Source organism: Bufo gargarizans, chromosome 2 (genome assembly GCF_014858855.1).
Source record: "Bufo gargarizans isolate SCDJY-AF-19 chromosome 2, ASM1485885v1, whole genome shotgun sequence".
Lineage (NCBI taxonomy): Eukaryota > Metazoa > Chordata > Amphibia > Anura > Bufonidae > Bufo > Bufo gargarizans.
This window is the reverse complement of record NC_058081.1, coordinates 66991295-67019208: the sequence shown is the minus strand read 5'-3', so window position 1 is coordinate 67019208 and position 27914 is coordinate 66991295. Positions and strand designations below refer to the sequence as shown.

The 27914-nt window shown below is 44.5% G+C and overlaps 1 protein-coding gene across 7 annotated transcripts in view; it reads left to right on the top strand.

The window, feature by feature from the left end:
- Positions 1-11621: 11621 nt before the first annotated feature.
- The window catches only part of ADGRL1 (adhesion G protein-coupled receptor L1), a 356531-nt gene continuing 340238 nt past the window's right edge, over positions 11622-27914 (top strand). For 2 of the 7 annotated variants that reach the window (XM_044279116.1, XM_044279108.1), the window contains exons 1-2: positions 11625-13365; positions 14377-14453. In XM_044279116.1, the coding sequence (XP_044135051.1) occupies positions 14438-14453 (16 nt within the window). In that variant the 5' untranslated portion in view covers positions 11625-13365; positions 14377-14437. Of the gene's footprint in view, positions 13366-14376; positions 14454-27914 lie in introns of all 7 variants that reach the window. The other 5 variants (XM_044279114.1, XM_044279111.1, XM_044279110.1 and 2 more) reach the window with 5 other exon arrangements.

Here is a 27914-nt window from a genome sequence, read left to right as displayed (position 1 = left end):
AAGGTGACCCTGGAGCATACCCTAAGCACAAGCTGTGGGCTGCTTGGTTTTAAGTAAGAGAGTATGTAATACCTCAGAGTGGTATTACCATTCCTACACCCTGCCATTGTCTCTAGTGGGCTAACCATAATGTCATCTGTGTATTTATTCTAGGTCCTCTTACATTTTGCATGAAATATTCTGCTATGTAAATGTTATTTGTTGTTTTGTACATGTAATATGCCTGGTTCACCAGCAGGTGGCAGTGGATATGTGGCAGACATAACTCTAGATAGAATGGAACTTAATATTCCATTCTCCCCTTTTTGGGCAGAAGTTGGCCAGTCCTGCTTCCTACCAAAGAGAGGGGCTGCAGGAAGTGTTTAGTCAGTCTTAGTCATTCTAGTATTGAAGCAGATGTGTGGAGATGTAGCAGCGAGAGGCCCCCCTCCTGCAGCAGGAGTCCCTCAAGAGGGAAGAAGCTCATAGAGCACCCTGACTACTTATGGTTTTACAGACAGAATATTATGAGGGGGTTAACAGCCAAATGCTCCCCACTCCAGAGGTACCAGAATTCTATCTGCCTGACTAAAGCTGAGTTTAGCACAGCAGAGATAAAGCAGAATATTCCAGTTTGCCTGCCAGTTTATGCCAAAACCTGCTGGAACCAAGAGAGAGCCTGAATATAGTCTGGATGCAAGTTGATGCAAATAAAGCTGTTGAACTTTATAAAAGTCTGGACTCAACTTATTCTCCACCTCCACCATTACTTTCCCCTTTATTGCTTCAGAGCCTAACCCTGGGGAGTGACGGTATCCAGGTATAGCCACCGTGACAGACACCGAGACTATTAGGGCCGTACCACACCACTCAGCATTACTATAAACCTGGGACACAATCAGCCCTGCGGGGGTGGCATGTTGCAAGTGTAATGTATCTGCTCTTATTCTGTATATATGGACACTGCACAGTACCACTTTTCTTCTCCTGTATACTGGGTGTAATTTTCAGTATCTGCTCTTATTCTGCATATACTGTATGGATACTGCACAGTACCACTTCTCTTGTCCTGTATACTGGGTGTAATCCTCCCTGTCTACTCTTATTCTGTTTATATGGACACTGAACAGTACCACTTCTCTTCTCCTGTATACTGGTTGTAATTCTCTGGGGGAAGGGGGGGGGGTAATGTGTTACCAGTGGTGACACATTACCCCAAGTGTTTGCTTTGTATTATGTTTATGTCGAGGTGCCAAATAAAAGCAATGTTTGGACCTTAAAACTTGGTGTCCGTAAAGACGTGTGTGAATGTCCCCCGGATAAGAGCTAAGGCCCCCCACCCACACAATTGGTGTCGGATGTGGGCAAGTGTCCCTGCTGAAAGGAGACAACTGGTTGCTATGGCCAACGGCGAGAGCAGGTGCTGCTGAATTCTGCTGTGTTGCAAAGGAAATTGCTGTGTGGATTGCTGGGATGGAAACTGTGATGTCTACGATGTAAAAGAGACTGTCAATGGTGAAATTGTCTCTAGAGAGGGACACACCTGGAGGCCGGGTCTCTGTTTTAAAGTGGACTTGTCGCTGAAAAATTGTCTGTTGCTATGGGGTGGATGGAGGATCTCTCCGAGCAGCTGAGGCAGGCCAATCTGGAGGCTAACCAAAGGCACCTGAAGTGGCAGCAGGAGCATGAAAAACTCATGGAGGAGTATGAAAGACAAAGAGAACTCCTGAACCAAAGCGTTTCCCAGGGTAACAGCTGTGCTGATGCTTTGAGGGCGTAGTTGCAGTGGGCCCTGGAGAAAAAACCTGCAAAGCTGAGTGGACAATGTGTAAAAGTCCAAAGTGTCGGTGATGCGGCTGGAAAACCAGTTGAAAAAGTGATGTGTGCCGTTGCCAAGGGCAACCATCTGGAAGAAAAGGAGGCTGAGAGCGGTGCGGCTTTCAAGAGTTAAAGTGTTTACGGCTCGGGTGTACAGAGTCCTAGAGAGGATGTCCGGAGGAGCCGTGATACGGGTGCTAGGTGCAACCAACCACGGCGTCTCCAGCAGCTGTCCTGCAACAAGAGAGGGCTGCTAGAGATGCCGTCAAGTCACAAAGCGTGAACCTGATTGTCCTATGGTCATAAGTCAGGTAACCAGGAATCAAAGGCGGGAGGCTCCTAATGTCCAGGAGAAGGACGGTGACCTCGGGGAAGATGTTCCTGGCTTTCCCTCATCGCCTGAGACTGCTGAACCAGTGACGTCTGTGGGTAAGACTGTTCCGGGTTTTTCTTGTGTAAAAGACAAAGTGACAGTGAGCACGGTTCTGGAGACTGGGCAGGTTGCTGACCAGTGCCCTGGGGCCAGGGCCGGTGCAAGGATTTTTGCCGCCCTTATCAAATGATCTGCCCATATCATGACATCACATATGTTCCACCCCTTTCTCAGCATTTAAATTAAAAGAACTGCTATGCTTCCCTTAGGGTTAATCAAGCTTCTTGTAGCTGTCTCCCTGACAGCCGCTAGAGGTGCTTCCTCCATTCTCACTGTGAAAATTACAGTGGGAAGACACGGAACATAGTTTTGAATGCGTGCGCATGCGCATTAGCAGCTGAGAGGAGGATCGGGGAGAAGAGTTCCCAGTGCCGGCGCTGGAGAAAGGTAAGTGGCTGAAGAGGTTTTAACCCCTTCAGCCCAGTGGGAGGGGGACACGAGAGTGCCCCACTCCTAACAACTATATAGTGCCAGGAAAATGAGTTTGTTTTCCTGCCACTATAGTGCTCCTTTAGGCTCAATTCACACATCCGCAATTCCATTCCGCATTTTGCGGAAAGGAATTGCGGACCCATTAATTTCTATAGGGCCGCATTTCCATTCCTGAGTCAAATAGAACATGCCCTATTCTTGTCCGCAATTGCGGACAAGAATAGGCATATTCTATTAGTGCCGGCTATGTGCGGTCCGCAAAATGCGGAACGCACATTGCCGGTGTCCGTGTTTTGCGGATTCGTGGATCCGCAAAACACACACGGATGTGTGACTGGACCTTTAACACCAGTACTGCACAGTGTCTTCTCTGCAGGAACAGGCTATAGACACCAGTACCACTACATTAAACTGTACTGGTTCTGGGGCTATAGTGTCCTTTTAATGTGAGGTAAATTAGTCTCCAATGTAGTATTAATAACTAAACAATTACATAATAAACATATTGCATTGTCTACTTACCACCAGGACAATAAGATGATCTGCTCTCTGGCAGCAGTCTGGCTCTGGGGACTCCCTTGTCACTCTCTTCTCCCCCCTCCCTCCCTTGTCACTCTCTTCCCCCCCCCCTCCCTTGTCCCTCTCTTCTCCCCCTCCCTCCCTTGTCACTCTCTTCTCCCCCCCTTGTCACTCTCTTCTCCCCCCCCCTTGTCACTCTCTTCTCTCCCCCCTCCCTTGTCACTCTCTTCTCCCCCTCTCCCTTCTCCCTTGTCACTCTCATTCCCCCCCTCCCTTGTCACTCTCATCCCCCCTCCCTTGTTACTCTCACCCCCCCCCCCTCCCTTGTCACTCTCATCCCCCCTCCCTTGTCACTCGCTTCTCCCTCCCTCCCTTGTCACTCTCTTCTCCCCCCTCCCTCCCTCGTCACTCTCTCCCCCCCCCCTCCCTAGTCACTCGTATCCCCCCTTCCTTTACACTCTCTTTCTCCCCCCCCCCCTACTCCTTTGTCACTCTCATTCCCCCCCCCCACTCCCTTGTCACTCTCATTCCCCCCCCACACTCCCTTGTCCCTCTCATCCCCCCCCCCACTCCCTTGTCACTCTCATTCCCCCCCCCACTCCCTTGCCACTCTCATTCCCCCTCCTCCCTTGTCACTTTCTTCTCCCCCCCTCCCTAGTCACTCTTATCCCCCCTCCCTTGTCACTCTCTTTCTCACCCCCCCCCCCACTCGCTTGTCACTCTCATCCCCCTCTCCCTTGTCACTCTCTTCCCCCCCCCCCTCCCTCCCTTGTCACTCTCTTCTCGCTCCTGCCTCTGTTGTCACTCTCACCCCCCCCTCCCTTGTCACTCTCATCCCCCCTCCCTTGTCACTCTCTTCTCCCCCCTCCCTCCCTTGTCACTCTCCCCCCCTCTCCTCGTCACTCTCTCCCCCCCCCTAGTCACTCGTAACCCCCCCACTCCCTTGTCACTCTCATTCCCCCCCCCCACTCCCTTGTCACTCTCATTCCCCCCTCCACTCCCTTGTCACTCTCATTCCCCCCCACTCCCTTGTCACTCTCATTCCCGCCCCCCTCCCTTGTCACTCTCATTTTCTTCCTCCCCCCTCCCCCTTGTCACTCTCATTCCCCCCCCCCCTTCCTTGTCACTTTTATTCCCCCCCCCACCTCTAGTGTAGCGTGGCCGAGCTCTGTTCGGTCCGCGGTACAGGAGCATTTGTTTCCTGTACCCGGCCGGACTGACAGGAAGTGCACACTAAGTGAGCACTTCCTGTCAGTCCGGCCGGGTACAGGAAACAAAAGCTCCTCTACCGCGGACCGAACAGAGCTCGGCCACGCTACACTAGAGGCACTTCCCTCCTGTCAGTCCCTCTCTTCAGGCTGCGCCCAGGCGGTGCATGCACAATCATGGACGCGGCAGAGGGCCTGCCGCCGGACTTAAAAATAAACCACATAACCAACACTTCTTTTTTTTAAACCGCACGGGGCCGAGCGCCCCCTGCTCAATTGCGCCCTAGGCGGCTGCCTAGGTTGCCTTACAGGTAGCGCTGGACCTGCCTGGGGCTTCAGAAGCTGTGAACTCTGGTGTGAACCGGCGGCAGTTGCTATTTGCCGGGCCGGGAGGTGTTGAGACACCAGGGCTGGAGACTGAGCCGCAAATGATAGATGTGCGTGACAGTCATGTGGATAATAAGGACTATCCGGTGGTTCTCACTCAGTGTGAGACTCCAGTGAGAACTGGGACTTGTGAACCTGATGTTATAAATATGCTCATACATGAGGGAATGTTGGGCCGTGATTTCCCGTTGTTCCATCACTTGTGGGGAAGTGGAAACACGAAACCCCTGCAGAACTGGTACCTAATCCGTTAAGTGAAGTGACCATTAAAAACAATGGTGCAGATAAGGTGCAAGGTGATTGTGCCAAGTTGGCGGAAATGCATAATGAAAGGGGGATGTCATGTGAAATATCTGATGTTAATAACATGCCTTTTCCGTTGCAGGTTGTGGCCAGGGGAGAAGCGCCCCCTGGTGGTGAAAATGTAAATGATAATGAAGCTTTATTTTCTTCATCTGCTATTTTTCATAAAGATCTATATGACTTGATCAGAAGATTTGAAGAAATGCAAAAAAGTATTGTGGAGCAAAGCACAGCTCCAACTCAGTGTTTGAATGTGCAGGAAAACATGATAGGGCTAGAGGGTGTACGGCACGTACCAGAGGTGGATATGCAGTCTCCTCAGTGTTTTATGGTTACTAAGAAAGTGTCCCAGGTGGGGATTAGCTCATTGGTGCCCCTAGAGGTCAAAATTAATAATGACATGAGCGGTATATGTGACTTATGTGCTGTGACCGATGGCAACTCAGAGAGTGAAGCTATCATGTCAAGGTCCTGCAAAACTAAGGTGGTTACTAGTAGCGACCAGACAGTTATATCTGAGGAGATGATAATTAAGTCAGATGACGTCAGCCTAGTGTCTGAAGCCCATATCCAGACAGTTGTAGATGACCTGACAGGACAGTACAGCTGCAAACAGGAGGATGATCTCTCTCTCTCTCTCCACACGCTTCCTAGAAACGTTAGGGAAGGGACTAGCTGTCTTCACAGAGCAACTGAAGAAGGCTTCAGAAAGGTCAAAGGAGGAGAGCCAGAAAGAGAATGGTGATACTCCTACATCTGCTGCAGCAGAGCTGAGCGAGGAGGAACCGGAGGCCCAAAAGCGGGGCACTTCCCACAAGCTTGTGCGAAAAGCTGAAAAGAAACTGTTGAAAAAGTTGATGGTTCAGCGCCTGGAGAAAAAGGGTCTGACATCCGAAAAGTTGGAGAAAACCAAGAACAAACTTCAGCAAGAATTGGATGATCTGATGGTGGACTTGGACCACCAGAAGCCAATTATATCTAACCTAGAGAAGAAACAGAAGAAGTTTGACTGGCTCCTGGCTGAAAAGAAATACATCTCGGCTATATGACGAAAAACATGACCGAGCAGGAGACTGATGCTTGGGAGAAGGAGACCGAGGCCCTCTCCTTGGCTAGAGCCCTTGAAGAAGCGCTTGAGGAGCATGCTGAATTTAGAGAGGCTGAACAAGCAACTCAGAGCAGAGATAGATGATCTCGTGAGCTCAAAGGATGATGTCGGGAAGAACGTCTATGAGTTGGAGAAGTCTAAGTTAGAGCCTATTAAGAATGGGTCTGGAGATGGTGGCACTGCGGTGATGGCTGAGGCAGAGAAGATGGAAGATGCTTCTGCTGAACCAGTTGATGGGGCTTATCTGGATGCCGAAGACCACAGACCCGTAGTAGAGTGTAGCCCGGGCCTGGAAGATGTCCCCTCTGCCTACAAGGCCTTCCAAATAGCCAGCAGCCTGCTGGGGAAGAAGTACGAGGAGGTGAACGATTAGTTTTTGGATCCTGGCTATTACGATGGGCTGTCTTTCCTGACTCCTCCCCAAAAGGAGAACAGTGTCCTGGATGAGCCTCTGGAGAAAATGCCAGAGGACGAGGAGTCTGCTGAAGACCCCGGTGTCTCCGGTGCCTCCTGCCTCGATGAGAAAGAGGGGGAAGAGTTAAGAGGACTAGTGTTTGGTGCCATATCCGAGAAGGATAAGAAGGCGGTCAAAGAGACTGAAGACTCCAAGAAGACAAAGGCTGAAGAAGTTAAGGCCGATGTGTTACAGGACGTGAAGTCCCCAGGTGTTGCAGAGACCAAAGTTAAGACAAAGGGAGTGGCAGCGGAAGTGGAATAAGCCACTAAAGTAGCAGAGGTCTCTGAAACTGCCACCGTAGCTGGGGAAACTACTGCTGGAAAGAAGGAAGAAGTGAACCAGAAGAACGTAAAAGAAGAGAGCAGGGGCAAGCATGCTCTGCTGAAGGAGCCCCAAAAAACAAAGGAGAATGTGTCTGGACATGAACATGACTGGGAACAGTTCAGTCAAGAGCTGCAGCAGTCCAAGAAAGGACACAAGGCGCATGTGTGGGAGCCAGAGGATCTAAAAAGAGGGAGAGATCAAAGAGAGCGAGAGCGCATCATCATCACCCGGTGATATCAGTATCTGCTCTTATTCTGTATATACGGACACTGCACAGTACCACTTCTCCTGTCCTGTATACTGGTTGTAATTCTCAGTATCTGCTCTTATTCTGTATATACGGACACTGCACAGTACCACTTCTGTCCTGTATACTGGGTGTAATTCTCAGTATCTGCCCTTATTCTGTATATATGGACACTGCACAGTACCACTTCTCCTGTCCTGTATACTGGGTGTAATTCTCAGTATCTGCTCTTATTCTGTATATATGGACACTGCACAGTACCACTACTCCTGTCCTGTATACTGGGTGTAATTCTCAGTATCTGCTCTTATTCTGTATATATGGACACTGCACAGTACCACTACTCCTGTATACTGGGTGTAATTCTCAGTATCTGCTCTTATTCTGTATATATGGACACTGCACAGTACCACTTCTCCTGTCCTGTATACTGGGTGTAATTCTCAGTATCTGCTCTTATTCTGTATATATGGACACTGCACAGTACCACTTCTCCTGTCCTGTATACTGGGTGTAATTTGCAGTATCGGCTCTTTCAGAGCCTAAAATGAGGAAGAGATCTGAATTAAAGGGACTGTCCAGAAGTTTATTTCACATGGTGCTGGACAGTCTTTAATTTGGGATCTTTGTGATTAAAGGGCATTATGTTGATGGTGTGATATGTGGCCATGGTCTTTAAAACAGGTCCGAGTGTTTGTCTGTAAAACAAAGTTGGTCCGTCGATGATTTTTGTTGTGTATGTGTTTGTATATGATGTATTTCTTTATATACTGTAAGCTGTATATGTTGTATACTGTGTTTGTATACAGGGCCGATCCTAGGGTCACAGGCGCCTGGGTGCAGAAATATTTCTGGCGCCCCCACATGGGCGTGGTTATCTTACTAACTCCTCCCCTTTACAATGTTTCTATGGCAACAACTTCAGCCCCCAACTTCAGCCCCACGAATCGGCGGCTCGGCTTAAAAAAAAAAAAAAGTCAAAAAAAAAAAAGTCCCGGCGGCTCGCTCGGCCAGGGCCGGACTGGGGATAAAAACCAGCCCTGGAAAAAGTTGCACACCAGCCCCACAGCATTGCGTCATTATTTACTTGTTTATAATAGGAGAAAGCATTCATTTTAAAACACGTGTGTAAACACGAATATGAACTTTGCCCCACGATAGCTCTTTTGTAGAACCCCCATAAAAACTTACAGTTACTTGACTTGACCCTTGGGGATCTCGGACGCCACTTCAACACTTTGGCCGGGGGCTCGGCGGAGCTGATGTTGTGCTTTAACCTAATGAGAAAGATTTCATAATAAGGATTTGGAGAAGGGGCAGAGGGATAGCAGAGCAGGGAGAGGCTGGTGCTGCTACTAGGGGGTCATACCATGGGGGAGTAATAAAGCCCACCATAATGCCCCCCCAGTAGTAATAATTCTCCTTATAATATGCAAAACATTTGTAATGCCCCCAGTTGAGCTAATGTTCCCATAATGTGCCAATATAAAATTCCCCTTCTCAGTGCCCCCGTAGATGACCCCCATAGTGCCCCCCCCCTTCCCCACAGTACCCACCATAATGTGTCCCAGTATAAAATGCCCCTATACAGAGCCCCCATATAAAATATCTTCTTTTTTAGCCTCAGTAGATGCCCCTATAGTGCCCCCCAATAATCTGCAGTAAGATGTGCCCCCATAGATGCCCCCAATCATGTGCCAGTAATAAGAGCCCCCCCACCATCATGTGCCAGTAGCCAGAGCCCCCCCATATCATGTCAGTAGCCAGAGCCCCCCCATATCATGTGTCAGTAGCCAGAGCCCCCCATATCATGTGCCAGTAGCCAGAGTGCCCCCAATCATGTGCCAGAAATAAGAGCCCCCCCACCATCATGTGCCAGTAGCCAGAGCCCCCCATATCATATGCCAGTAGCCAGAGCCCCCATATCATGTGCCAGTAGCCCCCCTTATGTGCCAGCCCAGTAGCCCCCCTTATCATGTGCCAGCCCTGTATTGTACCTATATAAAAAAATTAAAAAAAATAATACACTTATACTTACCTCCAGCAATGCGATGCGATGCAGGCCGCCTCTTCCGTCTGTGTCCCTCGCTATACGGCTCAGGCGACGCGATGACGTCATCGCGCCGCCTGCACCGGCCTGAGCTCTGATAGGCTGCCAGCACTAAGCCGGCAGCCTATCAGAGGAACAGGAAGGGACACACCTCTCCCTCCTCTGCCGCAGCACAGGCATCTGTATTGCCGTCCTGAGGACGGCAATACAGATGACTATGGAGATGAGCGCTTCCGCAATGGAGGCGCTCATCTCCTGCTCTGCCCTGCCGCCGGCCGCGGCCGCCCCCACTTGTCACCAGGGCCGCGGCCTTGCGGCACTCAGGCTTGCCGGCCCACCGGGAAATTTCCCGCTATCCCGGCAGGCCAGTCCGGCCCTGCGCTCGGCGCCTTTCGGGTGACAGCGCTGGGGTGCGGGGCACCCACTGCACCCCGTGTAGGATCGGCCCTGTTTGTATACATATGCTGTGTACAGTATATGTGTGTATATACTGTCTATGTGTGTACCTGTTACTAGTGTAAACCTGTCTCTGCCTCTCAGTGTTAGTGACCCCACACCTATGCCTGGTTGTCTCTATGGCAGGATTCCTGGATTCAGGTTTTAGCGCTGGAAACTGAGGAGATGAGTAACCACCAGACACCAAGTACTTGACTCATTACTTTCCATAGACACTTAAAGGGGTTGTCCGGCTTCAGAGCTGAACCCGGACATATCCCCATTTTCACCCAGACAGTTCCTCTGATATGAGCATCGGAGCATTTTATGTTCCAATGCTTTCCTTTGCTCTGCGCAGGTTTTTTGTTGTTGAGGAAAAGCCCCCAAAATTTGCTGAAAAATCTGAATGCTCGGCAGGGGATTTTGCCATGGAGTTTGCATTGCAAAGTCTAACATCTAAGGCCAGATCTACAACATTGAAAATCTGCAACATTATTAAAAAGTTTACTAAAGAGGGGGCGTCATTTCACCTTTAGCCTCAGGCAGCAGAAGGGCTAGATACACCCCTAACCGAGCTTTTACAGCCTGTTTATTGAATCTGGGCGGCCCTGACAGAACTACAAGCCCAGGGAGAGCAGACTGTGCCAGCAGTGCGACCAGGAGCCTGGGGAGGATGAGGCCCACTTCCTGCTGCGGGGCCCCAAATACTCAGCAGTGAGGTACACTCACCTCAGGAGACTGTCTGATCTCTGCCCAGACTTGGAGGAGGAAGGAAGGCTAGCCATACTGCTGGGGAAAGAGGAAAACACAGCGGCCATAGCAGTATGGTGCCTGCCATGGACTGAAAATAGTGGGATATGCTATGGACTCCTATACCCTTAACCTGGATGTGCCTCTATCCCCATTCCCTGTCCAACCCAATTATCTCCTACTTGCTTTCACAATGCTATTATGCATTTAATCCTGAAAATAAAGCCTATTCGAATTTGATAGATAATAAATAAAAGATAGATATGAGATGGATAGATACTAGATAGACATTAGATAGATATGAGATAGATAGATAGATAGATAGATAGATAGATAGATAGATAATAGACTGATGGTTGATAGAGAGGAGATAGATATGAGAGATAGATAGATATTAGATAGATACTAGATAGACATTGAATTATTGAATTGACAATGACAATGGATAGATAGATAGATAGATAGATAGATAGATAGATAGATAGATAGATAGATAATAGACAGATGATGGATAGATAGATAGATAGATAGATAGATAGATAGATAGATAGATTTGAGATAGATAGATATAAGATAGATAGATATGCGATAGATAGATAGATAGACATATGGATAGATAATAGACAGATGATAGATAGATAGATAGATAGATAGATAGATAGATAGATAGATAGATAGATAGGAGATAGACATTGAATTATGAATTGACAATAGATAGATAGATGGATAGGAGATAGATCTCTCTTGGCTAATAATCTAGACATCATATGACTCATATCCAGTTACATATATGCAGCAATACATGACACTATACATGTACACGCTACATACACATCCGCCTGAGGCTCCGTCCCTCCTCGTAGTGTGTACACATAATGGCAGCCCCCGCTATGTATGCGGAGCTCCAATTAAGTCCTAATGAGGATTGTATGATGTACTATGGAGACAGACAGAGAAGGGGGGCATAGGCAGGAGAAATGTACAGAGAAATCTGTGTAACATGTACAGGGAAGGATGCTGAGAGGGAGGGGACCAAAGATGGAGTGAGACAGAAATGTTTGTACAGAAAGAGGAGGAGAGGTTGATGAAGCAGGCGAAAGATGGAGAGAGAGAGGAGGGAGCGGGTGAAGGAGAGGAGAGGGTGGAGATAGGGAGATGGAGGGACACAGAAGGAATGAGAGCATAGACAGCGGCATACAATGCTAGAGGTGAAGCATCAGTGAGACACAGTCAGAGTGCCTGCTCTGAGGGCAGGGAATGGCAGACAGCAGAAGAGACAGCTGAGATGAAAGAGAGAGTGCTAGGGTGAAGAGATTTACATCTGGCGAAGGGTTAAAAGGAGTGAGGGGGAGGGAAGAAGGGAGGGAGAGAGAGGAGAGGGAGAGCAAGGGAGGGAGAGACAGAGGAGGGGCAGGGAGCTGGAGACCGAAACAGCCCCACAATCTCTCATTTATTTTCTTTGTTATTTCTTTACGTGGGATACAAAATTACAAGAAGAAGAGCCGTGGCAGAGAACATCTCCAATCCTGAGGAGAGAAGAGACAGATCGAAAAGAGACACTTCTAGTGAGCGCTCACCAGTCTACTAGAGAGGGAATGCGAGAGTGGAGCAGAGGAGAAGAGAGAGGCAAGTAGCGAGAGACAGACAAGAATAACAGACACGGAGACATCTCTGAGACAGAGAGTCAGGTACATGGAGAGGACCAGTGGAGACCCCAGATAGCCACCGAGATAGCCATGAAGAGAGGACTAGGACCAGTAATGAGATGATTGGGGGCTGCTGACAATATTAGGAGTAGTAAGGACATACGAGGGGTTTGGCTCCTTTTCGCCTTTGCCGCTTTTCCGCCTCATTCTTCCCGTACCCTGGTAATCATGTCTAATATGATGGATGTCAAGATTGCAGCTCTCAGACAGCCGGATACAAGTGGCCACTGAGTGACTACCTAGCAGGTGCAGCAATAGGAAGTAAGACATTTGCCTAGCACCCTGGAAAGCAACTGGGCCACCCGGGGATAGGAGGCTTTTGGACAGGTGACAGTGACTGGTTACTACACAGGTTAAGAGAGTTCTAGCCCACTGGGGCCAACTAGACAGGAGGGCAAATATCTCCTGACAAGCGGGGGGCTGCACAAATCCCATGTGGTCCTAGTTAGCCCAAGCATTCGATGACCTCCCCCTTCTTCTTTCTTCCAAATCCTGCAATGGCTAGTCTATAGGAAAGTCTCTGAAAGCGGTCAGGCCACAGGGATACAATTCCGGCTTAGAGTGTAGGAAGACGGTCTTCCATCCTGCGGCGAGCAGGAATTCACAATGAATAACGGCTCGGAGAAGCATCATCAATCCTGAAAAGCCAGCAGTGGCTACCAGTACGGAAAGGATAAGGAATAGGAATTCTACTGACCTATGGCAAGGCCCACTAAATGCAACCATGCCAAATCCAAACCGAGTCTTCACCACGGCAGCTAATACATGTCCGAGAAGCTAAGAGGAGAAGAAGACGGACTGGTGTTTTGGTGACAAATGTATAGGAACATCTGGAATTGCCTAGATTGTTGTGTATTTAAAGCTATTCCGGTTTCTGGACTCTTGGTATAGTGCCACACAGATCCCTCCAGCAACAAACCGGGAGCAGCCATACTGGACAGGTGGCCATATTCTTTAACTACAAGAGGCCTGGCTTATTCACAGCCCTCCAAATACGAGGACAACCGTCCTGTTGACAGAAGGCCAGAATTCTCTTTCCATCCTTGGACAGTGGCAATAAGGCGCAGGAGGCGGGGCCTACCTATCAGGCTCCACCCCTGTGGGATCATGTCCATGGCAGGTGGTCTTCTTGGACAAAATCAGTGACCAGGCTTTACCCCAATCCTCCAAAAACATAAACAACTGGGCAAAAAAAGACAACATAATAAGGTGAGGAACCCGGATATTTCTATTTATGCATAGGCATGCAGCATATACCACTGTATACAGCCATCCATATACATACTGTGTGTGTGTGTGACCGTGTGCCCAATGTACAGACACACGGACCTCACTACATTGTCACACTAGTTAGTATGCACAGCACTAGTACTGGTTCTGCAGGGGTCAGAGAGATTTGTATTATCCATCTGTCTGTCTATCATCTATCTATTTTCTATTTATGTACATGTTTATCTGTTTATCTATGAATTTCATTTTCATATCTGTCTGTCTATCTAATCGATCTATTGATCTATCATCTCATATCTATGTAGCAACCTCATATCTATCTACCTATCTATCTACCGATCTATCTAATATCTATGTATCTAGCTACCTCACATCTATCTATCTATCTATATATCTATTTATTTATCATCTATCTTTCTATCTACCTGTCTATCTCATATCTATCTATCTATCTGTCTCATATCTATCTCCATGTCTTGTACATTACTGTTCTGTAGGCAGCCTGTACAGGCCATCTGGCCTCTATTTGTGGATGTCGTTCTGTTTCACTGCAAGGCAACCTGTATTATTTCCATGCTGGGATTCACTCTGTACTGAGCGGTCAATTAGAAATTTATGAAAGGTGGTCTCTCTCGTCTCATGCTGGTGGAGGCAGCCTGCTTCATGGCATAATACTTTTATTTGCTTTCCCTGGCACAATGCAAAGCATGGCCAATCTCATTTCTTCAATATACATCCATTTGAAAGCAATCTCATTATTTGCTAGACCACGGTATGTTATCATCATCTGCACAGTCCTGGTCCAGCTCTCCTTTTTAGGACAACAATAAGTGTCTTATCTGTTGGTTTGGGTTTTATGACATTTTAGGACTTTGTAGAGGATTTTCTCAATGTGGAAATAGCCCATTGCTTCGACAATCAATTGGTCCTAGGTCTTGTTTTATGCAATAGAACTAAGACCCGTTCTGTTCTGTCTGTTGTGCATTATAGTGAGGTTCTAAAATCTGGTGCCATGATCTTGGATCTCCATTAACGGAAGGTTCATACCTGAATGTACTGCATCCCTGGTAAGTATAAGACTAAGAATTGACCATTTGGAGGGGGAAAAAAGCCCTTAGTTCTTAGTACATGGTCATGGTCATTACTGATCATTTTAATTGACCTGACTGAGGATCCTCTTCTTGGATGGTGATGACAGTAGATAAGATTTCAGTACTAGTGGTAGATCACTCATTTCAGGTACTGTCAGCAGAAGACAACACATTGGGAAGGAGTCTTATTACAAGGCAAGCTGTCTATAATGGACAGTCTCCCTTCCTGCAAAATGCCATAATTGGATGAAGAAATTGCCTCATCCAACAGAATGTGACTTTTTTTTTGACAAACATCTGTTATTTATCAAGAAACCTGTAAGGAGCAGCCACCGGCAGAGAGTGACTACCGTAGTATTGTAATGTTACATATCAGTCATTGGCAGGTAATGTCACTTATTAAAATCTATGTCACTCACTGGTGGTAACCTGAGTCAATTACTCATCGGCAAAGTAACCCAGGGAAAAAATGTACTACCACTCATTAAGAGATAAATCCAGTAGATGGTGGGGTGACAGAGGACGGTAAAAATGACTATTGGGAAATGCAGAATTACCGAAACTGAGCTCAGTCACTCATAGTAGAACCATGCAACCCATTGTGGGATCAGACATGGTTACTAATCATTTTATTTTTAAAATTTGGCCAAAGAGGCATACTATAAAACCTTTGGGCCCTAATGCAAAAATCGGTAGCAAGGTCTTATAACCATCACATGCCTTTTATAGTCTTCTCATTGGGAAAAGTGGTCTTTAGACACCAGGCTTGGGTGAGACTAAAACCTTCATACCTCTTGCACAGTGATTTTAGTATACTTACCCTGACCCTTTTACAGGAGGTCTGGTCATTGACATGGGCATCATCGATCAAATGTGCACAGCCTTTTTAATAGCTTAGTTTGGTACCTTTGGGCTTGCTGAGTTGTCTTTTGAAGTGCCAGTAGCCAGGAAGGGACATTGATGGCCCCATACAAGGGGTCTTCTTCAGGATCTGGTTCAGGTCACCATGCCATCCTCATGACCTAACAGTCTGGAGTTTGGTCATCCAGAACTCGTGCTAAACATGAGAAACTCTTACCCAATGGGCTGTTTTCATCCTACCCATGAAGAAGAAAATGGAGCAGCCTTATTTTAGCCCCCTTCCTTTATTGGTCCCATAGAAGCCGCCTTGTCTGCATCTGTGGTATGTACAGTCTTGCCAATAGCATCCAATGTGTGATAATAAGCATATGTACCGATTTCCCAACAATCTGTCAACTCTCCCAGCCAATCAACACAATGACAAAAGGGTTCACGTCTCCATTTTTGAGAGTCTCATCCAACCCCTTGTGATTTCTTGTGTTACATATCAAGTTAAATATATGGCTTACTGGCAAGAGAGAATAGGAGAGATTTACTAATTTAGATGGTACAAACTTAAGAGTATATAAAAATGCGCCAGATTTATCACAGAGGATGATGCTGGATGGTAAATTGGGTTTACCTAAAGTAGACCACCTATTAGGTGGCTCACGTTGCAGCAGAATTTTCTGCCAACATTTTGTTGCCCTTTTGTCACGGTGTTACAACTTAAAGGGGTGTTTCCATCTCAGACATTGATGGCACATCGCTAGGATATGCCATGAATGTCAGATTGGAGTGGGTCCTAGGGGTGGAACCAGCACCTCTCTTCATAAAAGGCCCCCAAAAGTGAAGGAGAGCAGACTACGCTTCCCATTAATTTCTATGGGACTTTCAAAAATAGGCGCCCATGTTTACTCAGCTATATTCAGAAGTCCCATAGTTGTAAGTAGAAAGTGCATTGCATATGCCCGGCTATCTCTCTATTCACTACTATTGGACTGCTGGAAATAGCCGAGCCAGCGCTCAGCTTTTTTTTAAACTCCCATACAGGTGAATGTGCATACATGGCTGCCCTTTTTGCATTTTGGAAGGCCCATTCTTGAAATAGGAGAGAGTCCTAAGATTGATGGTATATCCTAGAAATATGCCATCAATGTCTGAGATAGAAATACCCTTTTAAGTCATAACTGTTTTCCGCTAAACCAGGCCCAATTCTCCCACTAAGCCATGACTGCTTAAAGACCAAGGTGCAAAAACTGTCAAAGACACTTAATAAAGGTGGTGGACAGCTATTGCCCTTGAGGTTACTCATGCCCTGAGCTACATAAAAGATACATCTAGCATATACCTACTCCCGTGCAAATAGAATCCCTCGAAAGCAGTGTACAATTGCTAGATGGAATGTAGACTCATTTATCGAAAGGTAGAATAACTCCCTGGAATGTCGACCCATCTGCTGAAAGTTAAAGTCATTCTTAAGATGTGGAAGGTACAGTCTTCTAGAGGAGAATCGAATTACTCACTGGAATGTTGGCTTCTATAATCCCTGGTATATGGTTGGAATGTACATTTCTCTGGAATGTAGACTGGTCCATTGAAAGGTGTAATAAGTAAAAAGAATGTAGAATTAAAGGGTAGAGAGATAGATATGGGACAGTTCAATGAAATGTAGAATGGAGGCTAGCCAATTAGATTAAATGGTCTATCAACAACTAGACCTCATGATAAGGCACACCAAGAGATATAGCCAAATTTCACAAAGAAATTCAATTCATGACTTTTTTTTATATATAGGGGGCACAATCATGGGGAAGTCTATTGCGCCTCCCCCCATCATTGAACCCCTCAGATGCCGCGTTCATTGCTAATCGCGGCATCTGAGATTAAAATTAGGACCTTTCAAGGGCTAATCCTGTTAAAAAATATATAAAAATACATACTCATCTTATCCATTTGATTATCGAGAGGCTGTTGCAGCCATCTTGATTGAAGACACCACGTGAAATCTCACGCGGTGACGTGATGACATCATCATTGTGCCCGGCCAGCGGGGTGACGCATACATCTTCCCATGCATGATTTTGCGTGATTTCTAAAATTAGGATGGCTGCGGTGGCCTCTTTATCGCAAAGATGGATGAGGCGAGTATGTTTTTTTTTTTTTTACCGCCATTTCAGGAAAAATAGACTCGTTACCATGAAGCACGAGAAAATTCGGCTTTGTGGTTAATCAAATTTTTACTGAAATTCGGGTCATTTACCAGGAATGCTTCCTAAGGGGGACAATGAAGCATTTCTGATGAAACGTGTTAGTAGAGTGAGACTATTTTTCGTCTTCTGTTTTCTGTTGAGCTGCGCCTCTTGGCCAAATTTGCCTGCGAAATTCTCTGGTATTTACGTTGATGGAGGTTTTTTGCGTCACACCTAGAACTGGGGTCTATATTTGCACATTGCACGTTATTCTATTGCAATCTTTATTTGGATGCCTTTTTTTGACCTCCCAATACCAGCTTTTATATGTCCGGTTGTTATGTTTGTTTCCACTTAATTGTCTGTGCTAAGGCTACCCCTCACATGAACTGTACTTACCTACTGTTGTGTGGACTCCTCCTCTTTTAATGTTTACCTAAGTGTAATTTAATTCATTTTAATCAAGGATATACTTTTTTATAGTTGATGGTACCGGTAATTTTTTGTCTGGGCATCAACACCCGTATTTCTCATGGGATTGGTAGCTAATTAGATGGTGGAACCACCTCGATGGAACGTGGCTTTAGGCTACAGAAGCTCACTGAGATGTGCTGCAATGGAGATTTGTTTGCGACTAAAGGCTCATTCAATGGTATGTAGAACCAGTGTAAGGGGAAATCAGTCACTAGAATGCAGAATCGATCAGATACGGTATTGCGGAATCACTCACTGCAAGCAAAAGTCATACTGTACGGCTGAATCATTGCCTTGAATCCTTAATCAGTAACTGGGCAGTTTTTTCACACACTCGAAAATATTGTGAATTTCTAATGTGAAGGGACCATTACTCTTTGTCAAGTAGAACCATTTATTAAAGAACAGGGTCAGTTTTTTTTCTTACACTGTCAGGTGGAATCAATTATTTTAATCCTTTAGTTGATAAATTAATTATTTGTTCTCTGTAATTCATATGCCTGAAAAATGAACATGGTGCATGTGTGAGCTTATTTTCGAATACAGAGACTGTCATTTTTCAGTAATGTCACACTCCCTATCATCTTCTGTGGATTCATCACTAATGTAGCCCCATGAGTGGACAGGTCACTGCCTCCTACAAGGTCTGCACACTCCTCTACTGCTGTTGCTGTTTTTCCAGTGATCTAATGGTTGAATGTTTTATCCCTTACCATTGTGCGCTACAGTTTTAGTCACATACAGCCTATTTTTCACTCACTTAATCCCATGACTGGGCAATTCACCACCTCTTACAAAGTCAAAACACTCATTTGCTGCTGCTGCTGCTGCTGTGATCATTCCTACAATCTGATTTTAAAGTTGTTTGCCCCTGCCTGCTTCATGTTACAGTTTCTGACACCCTGTATCCATTTAGTTACTAAACATAACCAGAGGACTAGACAAGTCACTGCCTCCTACAAAGTCAGAATACTCATCTATTGCTGCTGTGATCATTCCTACAATCAAACTGAAATGTAGTTTTGCCCTGCCCGCTTCATGTCACAGTTTCTGACACATACAGCCATTTCATTTCTTACATAATCCCTGGACTGGACAAGTCTCTGCCTCCTAGAAAGTAAGAAGGCACATCTGCTCCTGCTGCTGTGATCATTCCTACAGATTGTTTTAATCTAGCCCAACTTGAAGCTCACATGCAGTGCTGTGCTCTGTCATATAAACCTACGAGTACAGACGTGAAAAGCCCTTACAAGGTCAGCGTTAGTGTTGAGCGAATTGAGCGATCAGTGCGTTGAGCGATCGCCGTTCCCCATCATTGCGCCCGCTACATACAATCAAATTTCTTTGTGAAATCCAGAGAAGCAGCCAAATCAAATTTTTGATAACTTCGCTCATCTCTAGTCAGTGTACTGCTTCATGCGAGCAATATGGCCACGGTGCCGAGTCTTCCAGGGTGATGGCAGTTACCTGATGATTAAATGAATTGTTAAAGAAAAAGCAAACAATAGATGGTGGCATCACTGTTGACCTAATTGTTGATTGACAAGTCAATTCAAGACTTTACCTCACCAGTTCCAACTCCTCAGCACCTTCTGTGGGTTATTTCACGTATGTTCTTTATGAAAGTCTTATTTTAGCCAACAACCATACCAATTTACCATAAAAAGAGCTAAATTCCATGTTTTCTGCCCTAGTTAGCTCCTAAGCAGGGTCCTACTCTAAATGAGTGAAGTAAAGAGTATTTAATATTGAGCATACACATAAGGTCTTCATTCTTCAACAAGAGAAAAGAGCAGAGACAATCTTCCAAAATGCTCTTAACGACACTAAGATGACGATCAGTAACCTTGTGTTACCAAGTAGGTAACAGATTTTACCTGTAAAGATAATTTTTACATGTAGGTTTGGAGATGACCCATTCAGGTTCTAAGAGGTTGTCCAGGATTAGAAAAATATGGCTTCTTGGTGGTATTGCTGGTCAGCGTCGGTGAAGTGAAAAGGACTGACCTGCAATGCCACGCACAACAAGCATGGTGCTGTTTTTGGAAGAAAGCAGCCATGTTTTTCTAATGCTGGACAACGCGTTAAAGGATCTCCAACCACGCAAAGATTTTCTGTAGAGAAAAGGGCAAAGTGAATCGATTGAGGAATAGTGCTCCATCCTAATGTGTAGGAGTGACGTCAGCTGTGCAGATAAAAAATAAAGCAAGGCATAACTTCAAACCCGTGGGTTCTGATTCTGAACCTGTACGAGATCCCCCAACCATAATTTGCCATTTAGAGCACTAGTGTTTTTTTCTATGTGGTAGATGGGCCATAGAGCATCATCAAGCACCAGAATCAAGGTACAGCTTCTACCTTTGCAGTCCCCTACAGTTAACCCCCTGTGTGTATTGTATGTTACATTGGTAGTTTACAATGTGTAGCCAGTTATACTGTGAAATATCTTAATTAATTATCTTAAAGTATATGGACTGTGGTTGGTACCTTGCATGGAAACCAAGTTGGTTTCTCTGATAAATTATTAAGATTTAATGGGCTTTTTTCAGAGTACATGTATGAAATAAAGCTCTTTCCAATCCAGATCTAGAAAGATCTGGGCTGTTGGGGTTGAGCACTGGATGGTATTGACTATCCTCAACAAGTGTCTCCTGGTTTTCCAGGACTTAGATATTGATGACTTATCCACAGATCAGTGTTGGTCTGATTCTCTGCACCTTCCCCGATCAGCTGCTTTGGGCAGCCACTGGCACCACAAACAATAGAGGAGAGGAAAGGCTCAGAAGGCTGCCAGGTGTTGGATCCCCACAGATAGGATATTAATGACCTATCCTGGGGACCGGAAAACCACTTTAAAGCCACTGTCTAAAGCTGACTGAGACATAGCAATTTTTCTTTAAAATGTATAAATGATGAAATTTGTTATGCTTGACTAGTGGATCCAGATTGACCGGTCCTGAGAAGAACTCGCTATGTCTGCTCATTTCTGTTTATTGTAACGCCTATGGTCTCATTTACTCAATGGCTATATGAAGTACCTATTGAAAGTACTACACAGTTCCCATGGAGCGTAATTTCATCATGCATGGTTGATGTGGTCAATTCTGATTAGATGGAGGGTTTTGGTAGAACATTTGCACTGGAGGCCAAGAGCTTCAAGCTATGGCTCTAGGTGTAACGATTGGAGTAGTAGTCTACTGGTGACGTACTGAAAGAGGTTAATGAATTGAAGATTTATTCAACAAACCCTAAAGAATCCTAATTAAAGAAGAAAACTTAACATTGTACATGATCTAGTGATCTCTTGATCCTAAAACTTGCATGCAAAATGTATCATAAAACTAACAAACGCCACACATTGACATAAGTGAAGCTTAAATAAGGCTACTTTTACACTAGCGTTTTAGTTTTCCGGTATTGAGATCCGTCATAGAGTCTCAATACCGGGAAAAAAAACGCTTCAGTTTTGTCCCCATTCATTGTCAATGGTCCAAAATGCATTCCGTTCCATTGAGTTGCGTTCCCATACTGGAGAGCAAACTGCAACATATTGTAGTTTGCTTTTCGTCCCGGGATGCGGCATGACCCCCAATGCAAGTCAATGGGGACGGATCCGTTTTCTCTGATACAATCTGCCACAATAGAAAACGGATCCGTCCTCCATTGATTTTCAATGGAATTCATGACGGATCCGTCTTGGCTATGGTAAAGATATTACAACTGGATCCAGCAAAAACGCTAGTGTGAAAGTAGCTTTATGAAGATGGTGTCCACCACTCACTAACGCCAGGGGATGTTCATAAATGCAACATGTTACATCACTAGCTACATACCGCATCATCGCTTTTGCACTGCTTGATCTCAAACCAACTAAGGGCACTTGTTAATGTACCTATACATCATCTTTTTAATAAAAAAATATATAGCCAGCAATTATGTATAAAGAGTAGTCTACACATCGTATAAGCAAATGCATGACAAAAAAACCTAAATAGATAAATATAAGTATATAGTGCAAAAATAAAGTGCAAACACGCTCAAGTGCTCCCCCTAGTGATGTGAACAGTGAATACACAACCTATTCTGACAGTAATGAACATTCTACAATTTAAAAAAAAATATTCAAAAAGTGAAAATTCCTAATATTTATCTCCAAACCAAAACAAGAACAAGAAAAAAGAAAGTACCAGAGCTACAACCATTTGCCCTTAAAAACAATTTTTATTAAATTATAATAATAATAAAAAAATATATTACCCCATGTAGTATGGAAACAGCATGCAAACACAGGTTGGAACCCTACGACTAGAGTTGAGCGAACGTGCCTTTAACAGATTCGGAGTTTAAGTGAATTGCGTAATGGATTCCATTCTCATGGAATCCATAACGTAATTCAGTCCTGGCATGCCAAACGGATTAGCTTTAGAGGCATTCTGTTTTGCATGCCATCATAATACAAGTGTAAGGCCAGCAGAACGGAACCCTCAGAGCTGGCCATACACTTGTATTATGCGGCATGCCGGCATTGAATTACGTGATGTATTCCGTGAGAATGGAATCCATTAAGTAATTCACTTAAAACCTGAACCTGCCAAAAGGCAGGATCGCTCAACTGTACCTACGACAGTATTGTCAACCATTACAACATTGTTTCTCTATATTCATGTATGAGAAAAAACATATTATTCAATAAAACATATACAACGTATAAACCTAACCATACCTTTAAATACATCTGGAAAATACCATAGATACATGCAGTCAGGTCCATAAATATTGGGACACCGACACAATTCTAACATTTTTGGCTCTATACACCACCACAATAGATTTTAAATTACACAAACAAGTTGTGCTTTACCTGCAGACTGTCAGCTTTAGTTTGAGGGTATTTACATCCAAATCAGGTGAACGGTGCAGGAATTACAACAGTTTGCATATGTGCCTCCCACTTGTTAAGGGACCAAAAGTAATGGGACAGAACAATAATCATAAATCAAACTTTCACGTTTTAATACTTGGTTGCAAATCCTTTGCAGTCAATTACAGCCTGAAGTCTGGAACGCATAGACATCACCAGACGCTGGATTTCATCCCTGGTGATGCTCTGCCAGGCCTCTACTGCAACTGTCTTCAGTTCCTGCTTGTTCTTGGGGCATTTTCCCTTCAGTTTTGTCTTCAGCAAGTGAAATGCATGCTCAATCGGATTCAGGTCAGGTGATTGACTTGGCCATTGCATAACATTCCACTTCTTTCCCATAAAAAACTCTTTGGTTGCTTTTGCAGTATGCTTTGGGTCATTGTCCATCTGCACTGTGAAGCGCCATCCAATGAGTTCTGAATCATTTGGCTGAATATGAGCAGATAATATTGCCCAAAACACTTCAGAATTCATCCTGTTGCTTTTGTCAGCAGTCACATCATCAATAAATACAAGAGAACCAGTTCCATTGACAGCCATACATGCTCACGCCATGACGCTACCACCACCATGCTTCACTGATGAGGTGGTATGCTTAGGATCATGAGCAGTTCCTTTCCTTCTCCATACTATTCTCTTCCCATCACTCTGGTACAAGTTGATATTGGTCTCATCTGTCCATAGGATGGTGTTCCAGATCTGTGAAGGCTTTTTTAGATGTCGTTTGGCAAACTCTAATCTGGCCTTCCTGTTTTTAAGGCTCCCCAATGGTTTACATCTTGTGGTGAACCCTCTGTATTCACTCTGGGGAAGTCTTCTCTTGATTGTTGACTTTGACACACATACACCCACCTCCTGGAGAGTGTTCTTGATCTGGCCAACTGTTGTGAAGGGTGTTTTCTTCACCAGGAAAATAATTATTTCGTCATCCACCAGAGTTGTTTTCCGTGGTCTTCCGGGTCTTTTGGTGTTGCTGAGCTCACCGATGCGTTCCTTCTTTGTAAGAATGTTCCAAACAGTTGTTTTGGCCACGCCTAATGTTTTTGCTATCTCTCTGATGGGGTTGTTGTGTTTTTTCAGCCTAATGATGGCTTGCTTCACAGATAGTGACAGCTCTTTGGATCTCATCTTTAGAGTTGACAGCAACAGATTCCAAATGCATATAGCACACTTGAAATTAACTCTGGACCTTTTATCTTCTCATTGTAATTGAGATAATGAGGGAATAACGCACACCTGGCCATGGAACAGCTGAGAAGACAATTGTCCCATTACTTTTGGTTTCTTAACAAGTGGGAGGCACATATGCAAACTGTTGTAATTCCTACACCGTTCTCCTGATTTGGATGTAAATACCCTCAAATTCAAGCTGACAGTCTGCAGTTAAAGCACATCTTGTTCGTTTCATTTCAAATCCATTGTGATGGTGTATAGAGCCAAAAATGTTAGAATTGTGTCGATGTCCCAATATTTATGGACCTGACTGTAAATCATATTGTTTAAATAATCAAGTTAGTACCTACAGTCATATAAACAAAGAAAAAAACTATATAAATGCCTTAATCATGCCAGCAAGTAAAAGCCAAGATGACCAAATCACATATCAAAACTATGTATAACATAATAAAAGAAATACCTATATATAACATTCCTACAATATGATGTAGTAAATCAATGGAGTAGAGACAACGTCATATGATTCATCAATTTTAATAGGGTCGGCAGCAGGAGCGTAGCTAAAGGCTCATGGGCCCTGGTGCAAGAGTTCAGCTTGGGCCCCCTTTCCTCAGTGCTTTGTGGCCAGGGGCTGGCTGAGGAAAAAATTGAAATGGCTCCCAAACATGCCAAATTCTTGAAATAATCCCTTCCATCCAGCCAGAAGTGTAACTTAATCTACATGCACTTTCTATAATACGGGTGTCTGTTTGTGTGCCACAAGAGTCTTTGGGCCCCCTCAGGCTCCTGGGCCCAGAAGCAACTGCTACCTCTGCACCCACTATAGCTACGCCCCTGGTCGGCAGTCTTCAGATCCTATATAATCCATACAGTAATAAATGTATAATCCTTACGGAATAAATAGAGTAAGGACAATGTCATGTCATTCTTCAATTTTCATGGACTCCACATTATTTAGATCCTCAAGTGCTGCAAAAGAAACTAGTCATAAATATTTTTAAAAACGCAGTAGAAAGATTACATCCCTATCAGAGAAACCCTCATCAAATTGATTACACCAATCTACTACGGCACATATTACAAAAAAGGAGCAAAACTGATGCATTCATTTAAAACTTTTGGGGTTCATGTGTCTAGGGCAGGCATGCTCAACCTGCGGCCCTCCAGCTGTTGCAAAACTACAACTCCCAGCATGCCCGAACAGCCTACAACCATCAGCCTACAGCAGGGCATTGTGGGAGTTGTAGTTTTACAGCAGCTGGAGGGCCGCAGGTTGAGCATGCCTTGTCTAGGGTATATATCCACTTCATCTCCTCTTGGGCCAAGATCTTCTTCCAGTTGCCTCCTCTTCACAACATCAGAACATGAGTTGAGAACTGTCACAGTCATAATGCTCTTTGAAGGGTCTGGGGAAAGTTTAAAAAAAAAGTATTATCTTGTTCATCCCTAGCTGCATCCATCCCCAGAACCTGTTCACTGATCCTGTGGCGAAATTGCCTAGACGTCTTTCCTATGTAAATTAAATTGCAAGGGCAAATGGCGCAGTAAATGACCCCCATCGTACTGTGTAATAGGATATGTATTTTGAATTCAACACTTCCAGAGGAATTCCAAAAATTGTTCACTCTGTCCACATTGCTACAAGCTGAACAATTGCCACAGGCCCTACACCCCCATTTTGGTCCTTTAGATTCAAATGGTTGTTCAATGCCAGATAGTTCCTCAAGTTTTTTGACCTGCCATATATGATTGAAGGATTCTTGACAAGTATGGATTAATTGACAACAAATCCCAATATTTCGACTCTTGCAGCATTTCCTGCCATCTTGAATTGTATCCTGAGATGAATCCTACCTATTTTTCTTGTGTTTCCTGATGTGCACGAGGACATAACAAGGTCTCCCTCTCTGTTCATCGAGCCCTTTGACATCCAGTTTCAATATGCCACTGATTGTTCCCTCGTTGTATAGATCTTTTTTACGCCTGTCTCTCAAAAGAGTCCTCTGTTGATTAGATACGTCCAATTCACAATTTTTTAAATGTACCTTTTATGAATTTTTTAATAATGACTTAATAACGATGAAATTATTTAAGAGTTATGTATGGCAATGTGTGGTTTTGTGTGCTCATTTTGGAGTACCACACTGACCTATTTGAAGGGTTGTGACAAGCCCATTGTTTATTGGCTTAGTAACTTGCATACAAAATACATAATAGACACAAGGTAATACCCTCTAAACATAGAAACATTCAACGGCTTATCATTTATGGAGATTAGTGGCAGAACGTAGGAAAGAGTAGCACCGCACAGTGCCAATCATTGTAACTTATTGATCCCACCTGGAAGAAAGAACATACTCTTTATAAAATTCTGTAATTGGAAGGAACAACCTCATAGAAACCAGATAAAGACAGGTCAACCTTCATCAGGACATGTAGTAGTCATGCCTGACATGCTTACCTACTGCCACAAAACTGGAACTTACCACTTATTATTGTACTAGACTTCAGAGGTTGATAGTACTTTTTGGAAGATGTAGTAGCAAATTTAAACATAGAATCACTCATAAGATGATAATGTTACTGACTTTGTGTTTTAATCACTCTGAGATAGTGTCACTCAGAGCCTTTAGTCACTCAGTGTTGGATGGTGTAAGTCATAACAAGATAGTGTCACTTAATGGAAGCATGGCACTTTCATTAAAAGATAATGTCACTCATCGAAACAGCTTATTCTTGAGTGGATAGTGGCCCATGGGAATGTGTCACCTTCAGGGGGTCCACCACCAACTGGCAGCTTTTGCGGATGACCTACTGGGGTTTATTACGAATCCTGACAGTGTTTTTCCAGCGATTCAGACTTTGTTTGATCGTTTCGGGGCACTGTCTAATTTTTTGGTCAACCCCTCTAAGTCACAAGTGTTGAACATAAAAATATTAAAATCTTGTTAGACTCGTGGGAAATCCCATTCACCTCATGGTTCGGTAGGCGTTCTCTAGTCAAGACGGTAATCTTGTCCAAAGTACTATATTACTTACAAACCCTATTACTTCCTATCCTTCTCTCACACTCCTTTTTTACACAACTGAGATCCAAATCAGTGTTTCTTTGGCGCAAAAAGAGACCTAGACTTAAGCATTCTTATATTACCCAGCCAACAAGACAAGGCGGCATTTGGATGCCAGACTTTTTCATGTACTATAAAGCTGTACAAGGTATGTGCTGTATGGAATGGCTCAGACCACAAAAGGATCGCTTAGATATCCACGCTCAATCCACCTTTTCCCCAATCCCCCTAAGGACTCTGCTGTGAGACTGTAAAAATGTACAGATATATATCTTAAACCCTATGACACGGAACACGATCAAGATGTGGAAATCTAATTTAGGCCCATTATTACTGTCCTTCCCCCTTTCTCCCTTAATACAGATTAGAGATGTGCTCTGGGATTCATCTACCCACTTCAGGCCCACTCTAACAGAAATAAGTAAAAACTCCACAATTCCACTGATTGACTTAACTGACCCCCAGGGAGGCCTTAGGAGGGACTGGGAATCTCACGACCATCTTCCTCTTTGACTATATTTCACCATTTACACATCAAACATTATCTCAATAATTTTCTCCCTATTTTCTGGAAGGACCCCACCATGTTTGAAAAAGAAGTTCTCTTGACCCGAGAACCCACTAAGAAAATTTCCAACCTATACACTTGTTTGGTTTCCCAGGCCAGGCCAGCAGCCTTTGACTATGTTAAGAAATGGGAGAATGATTTTATTTTTATTTTTCTATTTTTTATTTTACACTTTGTGTCCCCCATGAGATCATACGA